The sequence below is a fragment of the Balaenoptera musculus genome, chromosome 3 (assembly GCF_009873245.2).
Source record: "Balaenoptera musculus isolate JJ_BM4_2016_0621 chromosome 3, mBalMus1.pri.v3, whole genome shotgun sequence".
Lineage (NCBI taxonomy): Eukaryota > Metazoa > Chordata > Mammalia > Artiodactyla > Balaenopteridae > Balaenoptera > Balaenoptera musculus.
Genome location: NC_045787.1, coordinates 123,428,626 through 123,449,591, shown reverse-complemented (window position 1 = coordinate 123,449,591; position 20,966 = coordinate 123,428,626). Strand labels below are relative to the sequence as shown.

At 34.1% G+C, this 20,966-nt stretch overlaps 1 protein-coding gene across 7 annotated transcripts in view; it reads right to left on the bottom strand.

Annotated features, from left to right (window-relative positions):
• Positions 1-20,966, bottom strand: part of SPINK5 (serine peptidase inhibitor Kazal type 5) — a 74,522-nt gene that overhangs the window by 45,276 nt on the left and 8,280 nt on the right. For 5 of the 7 annotated variants that reach the window (XR_005019357.1, XR_005019358.1, XR_005019360.1 and 2 more), the window contains exons 5-10: positions 11,415-11,542; positions 9,577-9,640; positions 7,861-7,988; positions 6,350-6,416; positions 2,741-2,868; positions 869-950 (exon numbers count right to left, since the gene is read on the bottom strand). Coding sequence is in view for 2 of the 7 variants with exons in the window: in XM_036847915.1 (XP_036703810.1) it covers positions 869-950; positions 2,741-2,868; positions 6,350-6,416; positions 7,861-7,988; positions 9,577-9,640; positions 11,415-11,542 (597 nt within the window). In the remaining 5 variants the exon portion in view is untranslated. Of the gene's footprint in view, positions 1-868; positions 951-2,740; positions 2,869-6,349; positions 6,417-7,729; positions 7,791-7,860; positions 7,989-9,576; positions 9,641-11,414; positions 11,543-20,966 lie in introns of those variants that run through there. The other 2 variants (XR_005019359.1, XR_005019361.1) reach the window with 2 other exon arrangements.

The following is a 20,966-nucleotide window of genomic DNA, read 5'->3' as shown; positions in this document are numbered from 1 at the left end:
AGTGAAAGATAAGAGGATAGTTAAGGGACATTTAACAGCCAAAATTAAAAGGACTTTGTAACCCAGGATTGAAGGAAAGAAAGCAGTTGAAACTGAGGCCTTAGCAATTAAGATATAGTTACATGAAGGCAGAAGGTGGACTAAGGGAATGAGGTATTTTATGAAACTGAACTACACTTCATAGAAGGTGGGATAACTCTAAGAAATAAGTTAAATTGGGTCTCTTTAATGGAGTGAAATGGTCCAAATACACTCTAGAATACCTTTAAACATTAGATTTTCATAATGCCATTGGTTCATGGAAATATTTCCTAGTCTGTGAAAACAACATGGAAGAATAATTGAATCTTGAAGATTGAGGAAGATGTTGGCTAGAAGTATGGAGACCAGGCAGGATGCTACTGTATCAATGCAAAAGAAAGCTATTAGGTATCTGAGCTAAGATGGTAGCAGTGGAAAAAAGGCAGATGACTAGTTAAGAGGTGTTTTAAAAGTAGAATGTCGTATGATTTTAAAAGGATCATATTAAAATTTTACATTGCTATTGCTTTCAAAATGAAAACCCCCAAAACAACTGTCACACATTTGAAGAATGTATGTCAACTTTGAATTCAGATAAAGCTTGATATATCACCTTCATTCAGGAGTGTGGAACTGTTTTTACTAATGTGCCTTAATTTCCTCCAAATAGAGCTAAAAATTGTAATGTCATAAGTATTCTAAATCTTATAAAATAGTAACTAAAAATTAGTTTCCAGAAACCCATTAGTAGTGGAGGAAAAATAAATAAATATTGAAAATGCATTCTAAAGTACACACACACACACCCTACAAAAGTCGTAACTGAATTGATCAAACTAATCCTCACCTCAGTTTCTCTTTTAACTTTTTCTTTAGCCTTTCTCAGGTGTTCATCTGCTTTATTTTCTTCTTCTGAAAAACGCTGTTTGCTGGAGAAAGAAACAAAAATAAGGAAGTGAATATAGATGTTTTGAATCTTCAAGCTACAAAATAGTCGTTTAGATGCAAGTGGAAAGGAACAGCTAAGTGTTCCTGAGTTTTAGAACAAACATTTTCAAATCACCCTAAAGCCCCTTATTAAACTGAAATCTTCACCATTTCCCCAAAGAACCCCTTTCATTTTGCCTTTAAGTTTGCCATTTCCTTCCACTGTAACAATTTTTTTTTCTTTTTTGTCATCTTCCCTTCTTTTAAACCTCCCCAGCTTAAATTCTACCTTCTTTTTTTTTTTTTTAATTTTATTTATTTATTTATTTTTTGGCTGCGTTGGGTTTTCGTTGCTGTGTGCGGGCTTTCTCTAGTTGGGATGAGCGGGGGCTACTCTTTGTTGTGGTGCGTGGGCTTCTCATTGTCGTGGCTTCTCTTGCTGCGGAGCATGGGCTCTAGGCACATAGGCTTCAGTAGTTGTGGCACGTGGGCTCAGTAGTTGTGGCTTGCGGGCTCTAGAGCTCAGGCTCAGTAGTTGTGGTGCACGGGCTTAGTTGCTCCGTGGCATGCGGGATCTTCCCGGGCCAGGGCTCGAACCTGTGTCCCTTGCATTGGCAAGCAGATTCTTAACCGCTGTGCCACCAGGGAAGCCCAAATTTTACCTTCTTTAAGAAGACATCCCATACCTCGAAGTGGAAATGAGTTCTACATCTTTCAGTGTGTTTTCATACTTGGATATTCTTCTCTTATAGGATAGTTTTCATTCTGTCTTGCAGTGTGTGTGTGTGTGTGTGTCTGTGTGTGTGTGTGTGTGTGTGTGTGTGTGTGTGTGTGTACATCCAAGGATTATTTTTGCTATTAGCCTTAAGCTTCTTGAGAGCAGGGATCTTTGTCCATACATTCATTCACTTATTTATTCAACATTTGGTTAGTAATTATTTTTTGGCAAGCATTGGACAGCACCCTGGGCATATAGTACAGTAGTTTACAGTATAAACACATACTCTATCTTCTTAGAACTTACAGACCAGTAGAGAAGAGTGACAGTCAACAAATAGTACTAGAAATAATTATACAAATACCAACTATGATGATTATTATAAAATAAAATTATTAAGTGTTATAAAGATTGAATTTTATTAGTGATTTTAGGAGATCTCATCCAAGGAAGGATAATCTTGAAATGCAAACCATGGAAGAGACATTAGCTGGCCAAAACAAGAACTGGCAGTTGGAAAGTGTAGGAAAGAGCTCATAGAGTTCAAGGATCTGAAAGAAAATGTGATGAGACCTTTCCTGAGCCATCTTTAGAAATGCCATAATTTATATGTTGTGGGATTTGCTCTTCCCCCAGGGTCAGATGTCCAAGATGAAAAGATAGAGTTAATCCAGTTCACGTATGAACATGGATTTTTTTGTGGGCATCCCGTCTATTCTGCCACAATGGGGTAATTACTGAAGGAAAAGAATCAAAGTCCTAGTGCCTGCTTTTAACCCTCATTCTGTACTATGACTAGCTCATAAAAAGGCTTACAAAGGTCATGGGAGAAAATGTTAACAAGTATTTTGTAATCCAATCATCCTACTGGAAATTAGAATCCATTTGTATTAAAAAAGAAATATATAGCATTAGAGCCTACTTATTAGGTGGTATTATGATTTGTAGAGGACATAAAACTGCTCAAAAATTCTCAACAACAAATCTTCCCATGAGCATTGTTCTTATTCATCATTTTAGTCAATCTCCACTTCACCTTTTGAGTAACTCCAAAGAAACCACATCTATACTTACAGAATTTCAGCACACAGGGCACATTTGTTGCCATGCATCCTGCCATCAGGGCCACGGACTGGCTCTCTCTCCCGTGTACAAAAAAGTTTTCCATTCCTCACGTGGTTTTCATATTCCTTGCAGAAATTCTTTAAAAAGACAAGTAATTACATTTAGCACTTTTCTACTCTTTAATCTAGAAAATGTGCATCATGGATTTATAGTCAAAGAATGTCATATCTAGAAAGTGTTAGTGAACACACACAACATATTAATGAGAAATAGTAATTACATTGTCAAATTACTTGGTACCTGTATATACTATGTCATGTATTTATTAAAAGGTAAAAGAGTCTAGGAAAGAATAAGGCTGAGCAAATATTTTCTAAAATCAGATAGTTTTTGTTAACTTTCAAATCTATGGGTAAAGATAATAAATAAAAGATCTGTCATGAGGTTCCAACAAAGACATAACAAAACACAGCAGCCAAGACAAAACAAAAGTGTTGCCAATGAGCAGAATATAGAATCTGTAAGATGAGATACTTAAGAGCTACTTAATATGGAACAAGTCAAGAACAATTTACTTAGTTTGCAAGGAAAAAGGAATAAGATGGTATCCAACAGCATTATGCTTACTCTATTTGTTTTCTCTGTGGATCTGTGGATCATTTTTATATACTCTGCCACCTTTATCAATGTTCATTTCTAACACTGCAGGTGGAAACCTCAGAAGGAGTGAACCTAATTTTCCTTCATTACCCACTTAGAAATGCAGACCATCAAGACTAATCTTTATTTAGAAAACCTAAAAAGGTTGTGACTTCCTCCCAAAATTCAGAAGAGGTTTATACACACAAATTTCCTGATTGATACTTGGATTCAGTATTTTCAAGTTTCTCTCTGTGTTTTGAAAATTCTATTTGATAAGGGCCATATATATGTGTGTGTGGGTATGTGTGTATACAAAATAGTTATATTTAATTATATATGATAAATATATATATAAACTTTAAAACACTATACTAAAACACTACTTGATAGCATATATTACTATAATATAATCTATAAAAATGCTTCTCTGTGGCCTTTTTCAACTGTATGACCCTCATCTTCCCATTTCAGCTAAAAAAATGCGAGCATGAAGAGTATGGTTTATTCACTGCAGTATTATTTACAGTAGCCAAGACGTGGAACAACCTAAGTGTTCATCAGTAGATGAATGGATAAAGAAGATGTGATATATACGTATATACAATGTATATGTATGTATGGATGGAATATTATTCAGTCATGAATGAAATCTTTCCATTTGTGACAGTATGGATGGGTTGTAGAGGGTATTATGCTAAGTGAAATAAGTCAGACAGAGAATGGTAATTACTGTATGACTTTCCTTATATGTGGAATCTAAAAAAACAAAACAAAGGAACAAATAAAACAGACTCATGGATACAGAGAACAAACTGGTGGTTGCCAGTGGGGGAGGGGAGTGGGGCGGGGTGGGGGAAATAGATGAAGGGGATTAAGAGGTACAGACTTCCTGTTATAAAATAAATAAGTCATGGAGATGTAATGTACAGCAAAGGGAATATAGTCAATAATATTATAAGAACTTTGTATGGTGACAAATGGTATCTAGACTTATCATGGTGACCGTTTTGAAATGTGTGTATATATATATATATATATCAAATCACTATGATGTACACCTGAAACTAATGTGATATTGCATATCAATTATACTTCAATTAAAAAATTTATTTAAAAAAAGAGTGTGGTTTGGAGTCAGAAGGGAAATTAAACTGTGGCTCTAACTCACTGGGAGACCATAGCAAAGTCACATCACCTTTGAGACTTCAGTCTCACTACCAACACAAAGGAAGTTTTCAGAATAGCTGCTCTTTAGGACCTTTTCTAGATCTAGTATTCTCTGATTTAAAAAAATATATAACTTACACTTCATTAGGACACTTTAAAAGAGAATCTAATGAGAAGATATTTGTCTTTAGAGGAGTAATGGGTGTGTTCCGAACGTCCTGGTTGTAACAATCTGGGAATACAGACGCAGAAGACAGTCACCTGATAATCACAGTGTGGTAATAAAATTAATGCTCAATGGTTCCCATAAAAGAAACAATGATAATTTCAGTTTATAAGTTGTGATTCATCCAAGGAGATTCTAAAGAAATGCTGTGTGATCAACCCACTGACAGGTTAATTATGGGGCAAATATTGAGCCATCACAATAATGCAGTCCTGTTCAACATAATCATGTCCAATGACCCCACCAAAACAATGACCCCAGCCACAGACAAAAAGAAGGAAAAGTAGCTGAGGCATGATGAAAGACAAGGGAAAAGAAACTCCCTGTTTATGAAGTAATAAAATGTTGAATATCACAAGATGACCCGAAGTGTTATACTGAAATTTAACAACCACCACAACAAAATTGCTTTTCAAATCTCAGTGAGTGTTGAACACATTATGGATAATTATGAATGCTCTGTGTTTCTTAATTTAAATTCTGAATGCCCTATTTAGGGTGGGACATTTGTTTCATTGAACAGCATTATGAAGTGGAAGTTCAGCTCTTAACTACCAAAAATTGCACCTGTGTCTCCCCTTAAGAAAACATATGCCCTACAATCCACAAAAATAGTATCTTTTTATTAGCACAAAAGGGTGCAGGACACAGAATCAGAATCCAACAGGAGGGTAAAATTGAGATCATTTACCCAGCCTCCTTATTTTACTAATAATGAAAATTGAGACCTGGACAGAAGAGATGAGTTGCTCAGTTTCACACACCCAGAGCAGGACTAAAACTCAGGTGTTCTGACTTTTCAACAAAAGACTACTCATTACCAAAGTAGCTGCTATCACTTTCAATGAAAGTAGGGTTTAATAACCTTGGTGATTTAAGAAATCCAGGCTGTGTTATCTACAATGCGTATTCAATTAACGAAAAGAATAATTTTTTATACTAGATTGAAAAACTAAATCATCGAATACTTTGAAAAACCTTAATTTTAAGGTTATTTTAAAAACAACAATATCAATAATTGCTTGAGGTTTTTGTTTAGTCAGAAGCATGACCTTTATAAATGCACGCCTCTCTGAACACAATAACCATAATGGAAAAACTGAATAACTAATTTGCATCAGTGGGAATATACATAAAATACACCAGTGGATATACTGTTTAAAAGATTCTGGAATTATTTTCAAGTTATTCCTGTCAAATTTATATTATGTTGCTTTTTTAACTAATTTATTCAAAGCAAAAGTAATTTACACTAAGTCAAAGAGAAATCTGGTGGAAACTAAGCAGAATTTAATTTGCATAAGCTTTGTCTTATATTCTCCTGTTTTTTTTAAGCAAGCAGAGTATTTTGAGCTTTAGGTGGGAAATGCTATTTTAACTTTGAATCTAGTGATTAATATACTTAGGAATATTATACTAGGAATATTGTACTAGGAATTCAACTTGGGGAACTTTAACATTAAGGAGACAAGTTCAATGTAATAATGAAGAACAATGACATTATTGAATTACCTTAAAGGTTCAAGTAGAAATTGTTAATATTTATGTCCACAAGAACCAAATTGTGTTGATGAGAAATTTACCTTTTCAGCACTTCGTCGAATTCTGGTTTCACCTTCTCGCTTGGCATTTTCTTCAGCTTCTTTTAAGCTATTAAGAAAAGAAAATAGTTGGTCGGTTTATGACTTTATCATATCTTCAGTGTCCAGTTCTGTGCTAAGCACTTCCATATCCTTTGCTCAACTTGCTCAACCCATCCACTTACATGAGACAAGCTTTGCCCTGTCTTGAATGTTTGAGCCAGAAAATTGCCAATGATAAGGATGGGTGTGAAACTGACTCACTGACAATCAATTAGAAGCCTTGTTCTGTAAAACTGGACAGGTGTGACTCCTTGATTGACACACAGAAGATTGTCAGGAAAACTTGCTTTAGCAGGCAGAACCAAGAGCTTTAAAACAATGCTGTGACAAGGATGAAACCAAACTAAGCATTTGAAGTACAAGTTGTCATCCACACCCTTATGTATAGCTTTTTATACCTTGTAAAGTACTTGTTTACCTTCATATAAAAGCACCCTTGTCAATAAAAGCTACATTGAACTGAGCTTCTAAGTCCTTTCAGATCTATTACCTAACTGCAGTTCAACTTGGAGATAGACAAGACTATCTTAGTTCTACAGAGGAAGAAACCAACCAGGAGTCAGGGAGGTCAGATTCTCTTTTTTAGCTAGCACATGAAAAGAAACACAGAATCATAGAATTAGGGCAGGTTTGAGCACTAAAAGTGCATGCCTCCTAGATAGGAAAGTGGAAATGAGGATGATTTCCTGTCTGGAAACCAGTTATAATAACTATTTTTAAACCTGAGAGGACATGCCCTTGAATTCCACACAGCATACTATAATTTTCAAAGACAGATGTGAAGTCCTTTAATCTGTTAAATCTTTCTCTCTCCTGATTTTAAAAATCCAGTGATATAAATAGAGCACTTTAAGGCTTGCTGACAAACGGATTAGAGAATCTGTGCTTTAACAGCCAGAATATGAAAGACTCTTTGGATCTTACTCATATCTGTGTCTCAGTGCTCAGAGCAGTGTCAGGCACTGAGAGAAAGATTAGCCCACCAGTTCTTCCCTTTCATAAAGTCCCACCTTTTATACAACTAATAAATTCAGCCACATGACATTATTTTAAATTAGACTGTCATCTTCAGTGAGAGTCTCTATACATGCCTGAATGAAGCAATGCATGTCAAATGACTGACCTAGGTTATTCCACAAGAGAGCACCTTTTAAATTTTGAAATATTATGCCTTATAAAACACTGTGCATTTTCAAGTCATTATAATTAAATAAATTAAATAACTAGCATAACCGCTTTATCCACTCCTTTTAAGAAACTTTATCAGATAATATGAATTAAAAAGAGAAGAAGCCACTCTGGGAGCAAGGCCCATTTCACCTTATAAAGACAAAGGATAACATGCTTGAGGAAAAGGACTTTATCTCTCTGTGGAGTGGTTCTCAGGACAGCAACCAAGTGCATTCTCATCAGGTCCACCTGCTGGCCAGCTTGGGGGTGAGGATACTTACAATAGCTCAGCACACATCACACACTTATTGTTGTGTGTCCTTCCATCAGGACCAAGAACTGGTTCATTTTCCTTTGTGCATCCAAGTCTTCCATTCTTCGCATAAGGCCGAAAATCACTACATAGATCCTGAAGAACAGGGAAAGAAACTTGACATTTACCATCTGGATGGTAATGCTTACAACACTATTTTCAGAAATTTTATAGAGCCCAGTGCCCCTCTGCCTAGTGCACAGTAGCTACCTAGAGCAATGCCAGTCATGTAAAAGTAGGTCAGTAAGTATAATTCACATGGTTAACTATAGAACTCGTTTACTTGTTTATTCATTTATTAGTAAACGTGGATAACCTATGATGTGTTAGAACGAAGGTAGAACACAGTCCTTTCCCTCAACTTGCTCACGATCTACTGGGTGATACAAAGAGACATTTAAAATACAACGTGCTACAGAGAACTGTATTCAATATCCTATGATAAACCATAATGGAAAAGAATATTTAAAAAAAGAATGTATATCTATAACTGAATCACTTTGCTGTACCCCAGTAATTAGCACATTATAAATCAACTATACTTCAATAAAAGAGAAAGTTACAAAAGGTAAAACAATGTTACCTTCTCACTGTTTTTTTTTAATTATGGAAAATGTGGCTTTTTTATATAAATAGGTTATTTATGTTAACATGTAATGGGTTTATTGTAATTTAAAATGAAAAATAAACATATTTTTAAAGTTCTCAGTTTTTACTCCTGATACAATAAATATCTATAGATATAACTCACATAAACAAAGCCCCTTGGGGTCCTCAATAAGTTTTAAGGGTTTAAATGAGTCCTAAGACAAAAAACATTGAAAACCACTATCCTAGAGTAATCCTACTTTCCAGCGATAAATGTATTTGTGATTTTTCAGGTATCTCCCTTTTTTCCCTAAGCATATAAAAGCAAAAGCATATTTACACACATATACGTATATTTATCTTTTTCTCATAAAAATAATGCTATACAGCTAAAAAAAAATACAATGTGCTAATATCCTTTGATAAACCATAATGGAAAAGAATACAAAAAAGAATGTGTGTATATATATATAACTGAATCACTTTGCTGTACAGCAGAAATTAACACAACATTGTAAATCAACTATACTTCAATTAAAAAAGACAAAAAGTATAGTTTAAATAAATCTAAAGAAAAAAATACAATGTGCTAAATGTCTTGATGGGGGTAACCTCACTCACTTCCCCTATTATCACAGGCTCACAGAATTTTAGCATAGAAAGAAGGTGTTAGTCCAATTGTCATTTTTAGATATGGAAACACTGGTAAAGTGTGGTTAAGTAATCTGCCCAAAATCTCCTGACTGCAAGTGACAGTGCTGGGGTTTCTACTCAGGTTAAGTAACTGAAGTAGTTCCCTTTCTACAACACATGTAGTTTTCTTTCCCTCCCTCCCTCCCTCCCTTCCTTCCTTCCTTCCTTCCTTTGTTTTCCTAGAAAGCAGAAATAGAGATGAAAGGTCTAAATACCAAAGTAACCTGCTCCCGTTTTGGGAACTATCAGTTGCTTTTCATCTAAATGAGCAGTATTCCATTTCAGGTGCAGCAAGAATGAATTCTTTCCAAACACCCCCATCAAAGAAGGAAGAGGAGACCATCTTCTTTCTTTTCAAAGTCAGCCCCCCAGTGTTCCCCCCAACTCTGACATTCGTCCTCACCTGCTCTGGATTACTGTTCTTACATTCTCCTTCACTTTTTATGCCAACTTGAGATCTGGTTTTACTGGAATTAAAAGTTAGTAGACACAGCAGTTTAATATCATGGAACTTCTCACCAAATGGAATTTTTCTTTATGTATTGTGATTCTCCTTTGCTTTTGAAAATAGGTGTCACACTGCATTCTTTACTTTTTCTAATGAAAGTCTGTGTTTATAAATTACAGTCAAAGAAATTTGGAGAGCATGTTGGAGAGCTGATAAGATTCAGACCTGTAAATGTTATTTCCAGATTTTTTTTCCTGTTTCCAGAGAGGACCCATATCAGAAGAGTGGGAAAAAGTAAATCTTGTAACTAGATATTAGATGCCACCCAAGGAAGTTTGTTGTTGTTGATGATCATGTTGTTTTAAATAATCGAGTTCAAGTTTATAGTATCCAGCATACTATTACACCATTCTTCATTTGGGTTATGATAACTAATATTTTGTTTTTCATGGAAAGTATGTAAGGCCCTAATTAGTATTGTTCAGTCTAATAGAACTTTAAAGGCATATCTGAAAACATAGTAGCATAAATATGATACACTTCTTACTCTCTAAAAAGATCTATAACATCTGTATAACAATAAAAATATAATAAAAACAACAGAAAGAAAAAACCTAAGTAGTTAAAAGTGATAAGAAAAAAAGTTATACCAAAAGAGATCAGCTGAGGAAAAATATAAAAATTGGATTCCAGTGTTATTGCAGAGTTTCCTAGCAGACAGAACTAAGAAAGAAACACAATGAGCAGGATGATTCTCATTGTATAATAGTAAGTCATATACCAGAAATTAGAGGCTTAAATAAGCTATCAGGATTCCCCACATAAAACATGGTAAGAACTAGTGTACAGTGTGTTCATAGTAGTGTTACAAATACATGTGTAATAAAAAATTGTTCTTTCTTTACCTATTTTCTGTTTTCTGTTTCTTTATATTGACCCTTGGTGAAAGTGGAAGACATAGTTTTAGAGTGTATTTCTGAAAATGCAGTCATGTCAGGGATCAGAGTGATTTAATTCAGTTGTGGTTTGGTAAAGATACTTAACATAAGGAAGGATAAAGCTTGTAGAACCTTAAGACTGAATATTTATCATTATCTCTTACTAGCCTTCTCAAACATTGGTTGTTATATTTGTAAAAACTGAAGAGCAGCCAATTCAAGACTGAGGTCATAAGCCAGAATCTGCAAAGCAGGTATGCCATCTTGTTGGTTGAAGACAGTCAATAACCAAACCTAGCACTGCGGGTGGAGAAAGAACCAAATGAGGACAAAATATAGGGCAGTGAGATGCTTTAGCTACATTTGGTGAATGTTGAATAGATGGGAAGAAGTTCAATATTAAGTCCCAGTTACCCTAATATTATAAATTACTGAGCATTTAATAAATAAATATCATTTGATAATTAAATAATTCTCTATGAAAAAGGATATACTCCTAAATAGGTAGAAAGGAGATAGATAAATAGATAACAGATAAATGTGTATGTATATGTATGTATGAATATATATATGTGTATGTGTGTGTTTGTATACAGATATAGATATATAAGATGTCTTACTTCACAGAAAGTGACAACCATCTGATAAATTGCACACAAGTGTGCTTGTAAAATATAAAGTGTTATACTATATATTTTTTCTCTTAAGAATAGTAAAAGAAGTGATCCTAATAATTTATAGATGGCTAACTCCCACAAAATGGATTGTTATCTTAAAGATGTAAGAAAAAAATGTGTCATATAATTATACAGAGAACATGCTTTAGGGAGAAAGCCTGCTTCAGAGAATACTCACGCGTTCCTAGCACATAGTGCACATCTGTTGCTGTATGTTTTCCCATCTGTGCCACAAACAGGTGTATAATCAAGGGTACATAGAAAATGCTCATCCCTTTTTCCTGGCTTGAAATCATTGCAATTCAACTGCAAGAGACATGATCAAGGAACATCAAACTATAAGAGATAAAATATTCCTTAGATGCATAAATAGATTAATATTTTAAGCCCACAACAATATAACTCAGTGGAGAAGGAAAACATAATAAGGAGACTGCAGTGAATGAATAAAATCGTGGTTAATAAAGCATGGTCCAAGAACAGAAACATATAATCAGATTTCAGAAAAAATGATTTCAGTAAGATTTCAGACACCTGCTATCTGGGTGAGGTGGGCCAAGTCACCTCTTTGAAACTTAGCAAACTGTATGTCAATCAAAACCTGCCTGCCTTCTCTATAGAGTACTCATGAGGTCCAGTAGACAATGGATATGAAAGTTCTCTGCAAACTATAAGCTACAATAAAGTTTATAGTATTATAGATTAGAGTAATGATCAAGAGCCAGATTGCTGGGTTCATAATTCTAAATCTGCCACTTATTAGCTGTGTGATTTGGGTTATTTAACCACTCTGTGCTATAGTGTCCTCATTTGCAAAATGCATATATTACCAACTTCTCAGGATTATAAAGAGATTTAAATGTATTAATACATGTATAGTTCTTAGAACAGTACCTAGCATATCCTGACCATTTATTGTTGTTGCTGTTGTTTTTTAAATGTTTTCTTTACTGATAATCAAGCCAATAAAGCTAAACACCTTTTAGGGATGATGAGAGAAATCCCAACATCTCTGCTCTAATAATATGACATATACATAAGAACAAACCCATTTGGTGAGAAAAACAATTGCACTAGGTAATAACTGATGACTAGTATTGGAATCTCAGATCTTCCACCCACTCACTTCACCTCTTTGATTCTCAGTTTCCTTATCTGAAAAATGGGAATTCACACCCTATCCACATTACAGGCTTGTGGTGAAGAAGAAATAAATAATTATGAAACATTATTTGGCAACTCATTATTGTGACATAAGCTAGATATTCTGATTCAGAGTTAACTTGGATTTAATTTCTATCTAAAACCAAAGAATATGATATCACATTGCAAAACAAATTTTTTGATGTCATTATTGTCATAACAAAAATGTCTTAATTATAGATTTGGAAAACTTAGGATATGGACCTGTGACTTAGTATGGCACACAATATCAAGAATAAAGTAGGATAGACACAAATGTAAAACAAATTTTTGAACCAGAAGATTACACTGAGGAACTCTCCTAGAAGACAATTAAAAAGGAAAAAGAATTTAAACTAGAAAAGAAAATCTATGAAACATACCCCACTCTTCATGTCATATATTTAGGAAGAAGTTAAAAATAGAGTGAAAACAGGTTAAGTCATGGCCATATATGCTATCCCATTCACTTGGTTGTTCATTTATTCCTCAAAACCCATTACACATTTACTAGGCTCTAGGCGTTCCACTAGACTGTGACCCTGACCCAGCAAAAAAAGAGAAAAGGAATACGTACTCTAAGGGATTTACATTCTGAGGGGAAGAGATAGACAGTAAATACAACAACTTTAAATTATAACAAGTGCTATGAAAAATAAACTGCACGATATGATAGCACCCAGAATAGGGGCTATTTTAAATATAGTGTCAAGAAAGATCTTTCTGCAAAGGTAACATTTGAGGTGAGATGGCATTAATGAGGAGGAGCCGGGCATTAAAGACTTGCGGAAAGAACATTCCAGGCATGGAGAACTGCAATTGCAAAAGATTTGTGATAGGAACTAGATTCTCCTGTTTAAGGGGCAGAAAGAAGAGAAGTGTGGCTGGAGCATAAGGAAAAAGCAGGAGCGTAAGGAAAAGCTGCTGGTTTTCTCTCAAAAATCATTTCTGGAGAAATTGCAGAAGCATGGGGATAGGGATCCAAGCAATCAACTTGGGGCCATCACTCCTCTCCCGCTTCACCAGTGAAATCAACAGCAACATACTAGGTCACAGATGTTGGCAGGCTGATGGACAGATCAAAAGCCCAGCTGGGAGGTGATGAGAACAGGTGTAAGCATTTACTACTCCACCTCCTCCTCCTCCAAACCCCAAGGGCTGGTGGGTCACAGCCTACAGAGAACAATTCTTCCTGATACTGACAATTTCTGAGAGCTTACAGATGGATTCCTGACCTGGTGAAGTGGCAGCAAACTGTAGTTAACACTGGTTCTAGAACCTTCATCTCTGAGCCTTATCCTTTGTCCTCTCCTGACACTTACCAGGAGAGGCAGAGGCTGAAGCTTGGCTTCAATATTTTCTAACTCACTTTAGCAGAAAAAAATTTACTGCAGAAAAATTAAAATTAAAAAGCACACAAATATTATAATAGGATAAGAAAAGATACAAGGCAAAAGTGAATAAGAAGAGAGCAGACGCAAAAATATTAATACTTAATATATAGAATTCAGTCCCAATTGCATCATAAGTAACAAAGAAGGACATTACATAAACTAAAAGGAAGAAAAGAACAAGAGGGTATAATAATCATGAGCATACATTCAATAATACAGGCTCTAAATATGTCAAACAATAACCAATAGAATTAAATAAATCAATAACTGGTGTTAGAGTTTTTAGCACACACTTCTCAGAAGCTGATATATCAAAGGAAAAAATTAAGGTGCTTAAGTCATTAGATTTTAATAGAAAACTACATCCAAGAAACAGAAAATAAACATTTTTTCAGAAGATATAAAACATTTATAAAAGTAGAATATTTATCAGGCCACAAAGAAAGTCTTAGGAAATTCCAAAGGATCAGTGTCATATGGCCCATGTTCTTTGACCACAATTCAATAAAATTAAGTTAATTTAAAATGGAAAAAAAGTACCACATATTTGTAAATCAACTAATGTATTACTAAATAAATTTGGGAGGGAGGAAAATTAAGAAATATTTGGCAAAGAATGACAAATGAAAACACTTCAAGTACAAATCTGAGATAGATGATCACTGATACCTTCAAATACCCTTGTCATGAAATTTTAAAAGTTAAAATTTAAAGACTAAGTATTGCTCAATTCACTGTAAAATGAGCAGCAGAGCAAACAAATAGGAATGAATGACGTAAAGAACAGAAACTACAGAGAAAATTAATAAAAAAGCTAATGTTATAGTTTTCTAGTACAACTGATTAAAAAAAGAAAGAAAGAGAAGATGACAGTTTAAAAATATATATAATGACATTGGAAATAATTGAACATTGAGAAATAATACAATGAAAGCATATTGTGAGTATCCATACGCTAATGCATTTGAAAACCAAAATGGAGACATGGCTACAAAAAAAGTAGAAAATACCTCCGCTGGTGTACTAAGCAGGAGGAAAGTTGAACATATCAATAACTATATTAACTAACTGATACATTGGTCTGAGATATTCTTTCCCCAAAATGCCCCATTTCTAATAGACTTAAAATACATTTTTCTAAAACTTTGAATTTAAGGAGTATGTACTGGAGACATAGTTGGGGTTTTTTTTAGCATATAATAGTCTCAGCCTTTTGATCGGGATGTTAAAACCATTTACATTTAATATAATTATTGATAGGATTGTATTTACATATGCTATGTTTCTATTTGGTTTTAATATACTCTTGTTCTTTTTACTTCTCTGTTCTTCTACTATTGCCTTCTTTTTGGGTTAAATATTACTAGTGCGTCTTTTTTATCCTCCTGTTGATTTTATGCATTTATTATACATGTCATTTTCTGATCGGTTACTCTAGTGATTACAATAAGCATCCTAATTTATCACAATCTACTACCAATTAATACTTAATTCTAGTAAAATATAGAAACTTTGCCCCAATTGTAGCTCTATTTTCTCTGTCTCCTTTCGTACTGTAACTATCATACATGTTATATTTATACTCCCAATAAAACAGCATTATAATCATTGCTATATACAATATTATATCTTTAAAAGAAGCTAGGTGAAAATAAGGGACATATATTTATAGAGTACTTCATATTAACCCCTATATTTACCATTTCTGGTGCTTTTTATTTCTTTCTCTAATTCCAAGTTACCATCTGGTGGTCATTCCTTTAAACTAAAGAACTTTATTATTACTTATAAGACAGATCTGTTAGCAACAAATTCTCTCAGATTTCATTGATATGGGAATATCTCCATCTCTTTCCATTGCCTTCTGACCTTCATTATTTTGAATGAGAAGCCAGTCATACATAACATGTCATTTTTCTTTTGCTACTTTTAAAACTTTCTCTTGATCTCAACATTTTGATCATGATGAGCCTAAGTGTAGATCTCTTTGATTTGTCCCATTTAGAGTTTGTTGAAATTCTTGAATATAAAGATTCATTCTTTCATCAAATTTGATACATTTTAGGCCGTTATTCCTTCAAGTAATTTTTCTATCCAGTCTCTCTCTTCTATTTCTGGCATTCCTATTTCACACGTACTGGCATTCTTGATGTCTCAAGGACTCTGCAACTCTGTGCATTTTTTGTCAATATTTTTTCCTTCTGTACTTCTTTTGTTAAACTTTATTAATCTTTCTTCAAGTTTACTAATTCTTTTTTTTTTATACAATCTCAAAGCTGCTTTTGAGCCTTTCTACTGATTTTTTAAAACTTGAGTTATTGTGCCCTTCATCTCCAGAATTTTCATTTGGTTATATATATACATATATATATGTATATATATACATATACATATACAAGTGTATATGAAGGTGTTATATATAACTTTTCACTGAAAATCTCTATTCATTGTTATTACATTTTCCTTTAACTCTTCAAATATTGTTTTCTTTAGTGTTGGACACCTTATAAATAGCTACTTTAAGTCCCTGTCTGTCAAACTAACATCTGGAACCACTCAGACAGTTTCCATTAACATTTTTTCATGCCAACTATGGTTCATATATTCTATTTACTTTGCCTATTTCATAATTTTTGTTGAAAACTGGACATTATGGATAATATAGTTTAGCAACTCAATTTATGATTTTATTCCAAAGATTATTTTCACTGTTTTATTGTTTGCTTCTTTGGTTGAGCTAAATCTCTGATCTTTTGCTCTCCCATAGTGTGCAGCTGTTGATGTGTACGCTAAGAAAATGTTTATTCAGTCATACCTTGGTATCCATTGGGGGAGTGGTTCCAAGACCCCCATGGATACCAAAATCCATAGATACTAAAGTCCCTTATATAAACTATGCACATCCTCCTGTATACTTTAAGTTGTCTCTAGATTACTTACAATACCTAATACAATTTAAGTGCTATGTAAATAGTTGTAAGTACAATATAAATACTATGTAAATAGTGGCCAGCATGGGGCAAATTCAAGATTTGCTTTTTGGAACTTTCTGGAGTTTGTTTGTTCTTAATATTTTTGGTCTGTGATTGCTTGAATCCATGAATGTGGAACCCACAGACATGGAGGGATGACTGTAGTTTTTTGTTTTTTTTAAGCCTGACTTTTTAGGTTTTTTTCTCCCTGGATCTGTGTAACTTAGCAGTAGGCCAATGATTAGACACAGTTTAGGCTCAAACGCCTCAAGCCAGTAAAGTGTCCATCCTCCACAGATGGACCTGTGTATGTAGGAGAGGGTACTCAAAATTCAGGCTATTTTTATGTCTACCCTAGCATTTGCTTTCCACTGGGATTTTCTTGTGTCTTCTAAGTGCTTGCACACATCCCTATGATTGTCCAGGACTTTGTGAATTGCTTAGTCCCTTTTTGTCTCTGCTGCCCTGTTATGAAGACATAGCCAGAAATATGCTTACTGCTATAACCTAAGATCATTCTCCTTACTGGAGTAACCAAAAATATCTCTGGATATGTCAGTTTCCAACTACTCAAAATTAAATAAACCCCTTTCAACATTTGCAGTGCAGTTGCTGATCCACATAGCCTGCTCTGCTTTGGTAGACCCTCCATATCAACCAAGCCATGGGAGTGAGATGGGACTATCATTAAGCAAGAACATCACAGAATTCCATTGTTCTTACCCAGAGTTCAACAGTTTTTCAAGCATAACTGATTGTCAGATTAACAGGCTGCTGGTCAATTTCCAGAATGCTAAAATGGTTGTTTTACTCAATTTTGTGTAGCCTTATAGTTGTTCTTTGGGGAGGGAATTAGCTGACCTCCTTATTCAGCAATAGTCTGAAGTGCCACCCCTCAGGGTAATTTTATATTGATTCCCAAACCAGATAAGAATAATTAGCAAGGGGAAAGTATAGACTCATTTTACTTACAAAAATAGTTTCAAATTTTCTAAATAATAACTATGCAAATTCAACAGTGTATTTAAAAATGCATTATGATTAAGTATGATTTACCCTAAGAAGATAATAATGATTTAACATTTAGCATGGTTATCAAAAAATGTATTACGTTAATAGACTGAAAGAGAAAAATTATAAAGTTATTTCAATAGTTGCAGAGAAGGCATGTGATAATGATCAAAACATATTCAGAAGAATAAAAACAGAAAGGAACTTCCTAAACTTACTAAAGTTTATAGAAAAAACACCTATGGTAAACATTATACTTAATGGAGAAACTTTAGCTATATTGCATTTAATATACTCAGAGAAAGGGCAGATTGAAGTTCATTATCATTGCTACTGTTGAACTACTGTATTGAACTCTAGATCCTCACCAATGATATAAGGAAAGAAAAAGAAAGAAGTGACAAGATTGAAAAGGAAGTTATAAAGCTTCTATTATTTGCAGATGATGTGATCAACTTCCAAGAAAAAGACAACAGAATTAACAGATAAATTATAAGGATTAACAAGATATCAGAAAGGTTTTTAACAGAACATAAACCTATAGAAATCAATAGAATTTGTCTATGCCAACAATAATCAGATTTAAATACCATAAACAACAAAATACCACTCAAAAGAGCAATAAAATTACAAATTTTCTAGGTATTGGCAAAAAATACCTGTGGAGAATATTTCATAGATTTCATAAGATACACAAGAATTATATGAATTAATAAGATATTCTATGCCTTTGACTTGGGCAAGTTACTATCGTAAAAAGTCAATTTTACCCAAATTAATTTATAAATTCTCTGTAGCCATAACCACATTGAGTTCCCAAACTCAAGTTGGATTTTTTATAAACTTAGTAAATTTTTTATTTCAAATATATATGTGGAAAAATATATATCTGTGCATAGGTAAGTCAACTTTGAAAAAGTGAGCTAAGAAAGGGGACTTGTCTTATTAGTTATTAAAGAAATGAACAATATGAACAAAAAAGGGAACTTAGAAACACATACATGCACACCTATGAATTCAATATCCTACAAAGTTGGCAACTTAATGAGAAACATTGAATGAATGAATTGATCAATTAAAAAACAAAAGTTTCTACATAGGCCAAAGATGTTAGTGATTAGAAATTATGGAGGATTTCAGAAAACTTGGGTGGTAGGAATGGAAATCATGAAAAGGAGTCAAATTGGAATATACGTTGGAGGCAAAACCAAGACTTGTTGATGGATTGGATATCAGAGTCATAAGGTTAAAGAATGACATACATAGTAATGAAGAATAAATTGATGATGCAAGAGAGAGAGGATGTCTATAGGAGGAAACTTCTTGAACAAAGCATCTTATTCTGAGAGTAAGAAGCAGGGTTAATTTTCTTTTTTTTAACATCTTTATTAGAGTATAATTGCTTTACAGTGGTGTGTTAGTTTCTGCTTTACAACAAAGTGAATCAGCTATACATATACATATATCCCCATATCTCCTCCCTCTTGCATCTCCCTCCCACCTTCCCTATCCCACCCCTCTAGGTGGTCACAAAGCACCGAGCTGATCTCCCTGTGCTATGCGGCTGCTTCCCACTAGCTATCTATTTTACATTTGGTAGTATATATAAGTCCATGCCACTCTCTCAGTTCATCCCAGCTTACCCTTCCCCCTCCCTGTGTCCTCAAGTCCATTCTCTACGTCTGCATCTTTATTCCTGTCCTGCCCCTAGGTTCTTCATAACCATTTTTTTCTTAGATTCCATATATATGTGTTAGCATATGGTATTTTTCTCTTTCTGACTTACTTCACTCTGTATGACAGACTCTAGGTCCATCCACCTCACTACAAATAACTCAATTTCCTTTCTTTTTATGGCTGAGTAATATTCCATTGTATATATGTGCCACATCTTCTTTATCCATTCAGCTGTTGATGGACACTGAGGTTGCTTCCATGTCCTGGCTATTGTAAAGAGAGCTGCAATGAACACTGTGGTACATGACTCTTTTTGAATTATGGTTTTCTCAGGGTATATGCCCAGTAGTGGGATTGCTGGGTTGTATGGTAGTTCTATTTTTAGTTTTTTAAGGAACCTCCATACTGTTCTCCATAGTGGCTGTATCAATTTACATTCCTACCAACAGTGCAAGAGGATACAAGACGAAAAGACAACCTTCAGAATGGGAGAAAATATTTGCAAATGAAGCAATTGACAAAGGATTAATCTCCAAGATTTATAAGCAGTTCACACAGCTCAATATCAAAAAAACAAACAACCCAATCCAAAAACGGGCAGAAGACCAAATAGACATTTCTCCAAAGAAGATATACAGATTGCCAACAAACACATGAAAGAATGCTCAACATCACTAATCATTAGAGAAATGCAAATCAAAACTACAATGAGGTATCACCTTACACCAGTCAGAATTGCCATCATCAAAAAATCTACAAACAATAAATGCTGGAGAGGGTGTGGAGAAAAGGGTTAATTTTTGATGGGAAAAATCTATGCAGAGAAAGTAGATTGATTTCTTTTACAGTTAAGAGGAAAATAACAGCAGTAAAAACATACTATAATTGCATTAATCTATTCACACAAAGACAAGTAAACATCTAGACAGAAATTACTTGAAGGCAAACAGCCAAATATTAAATGCCTTAATTTATAAGTAAATAATTTCCTAGGTAGCAAAACATGTAACCATAGGAACTTTATCTAGAGGTCAAAATTATAATTCAGGCATAAAATTGTAACAGAGAAGTATAATGTCTTAATATTCTATAATTTTATTTCTTAAAAATCCTATTTCATTAAAATTCAGTAAATGTGTGTCTACATATGAAAACATACCACTAGTAATGTTTTAAAATAGTACGTTTAAGAATGATGTGTGTGTGTGTGTGTGTGTGTGTGTGTGTGTGTGTGTGTATTTGGGGGATTTTTGTTTGTCACTTTCTTGTATTTTATATTTTTAAACACCAATGATATATCAGTTTTTCATGAAGAAAAAAGAGGAGGAGGAAGAGAATGGATTTTTTAGAGTAAGCCTCTCTCTAAATGTCACAAAGAAAGGCAGATTTGAAAAGTACCAGTAAAGCTTTCTGACCCTCACAGATTTGGGGGAACATAGAAGCAGCTCCCTTTTGCTCAAAGAGTTTGTAGTTATTGACCAATTGTGTGGTCAA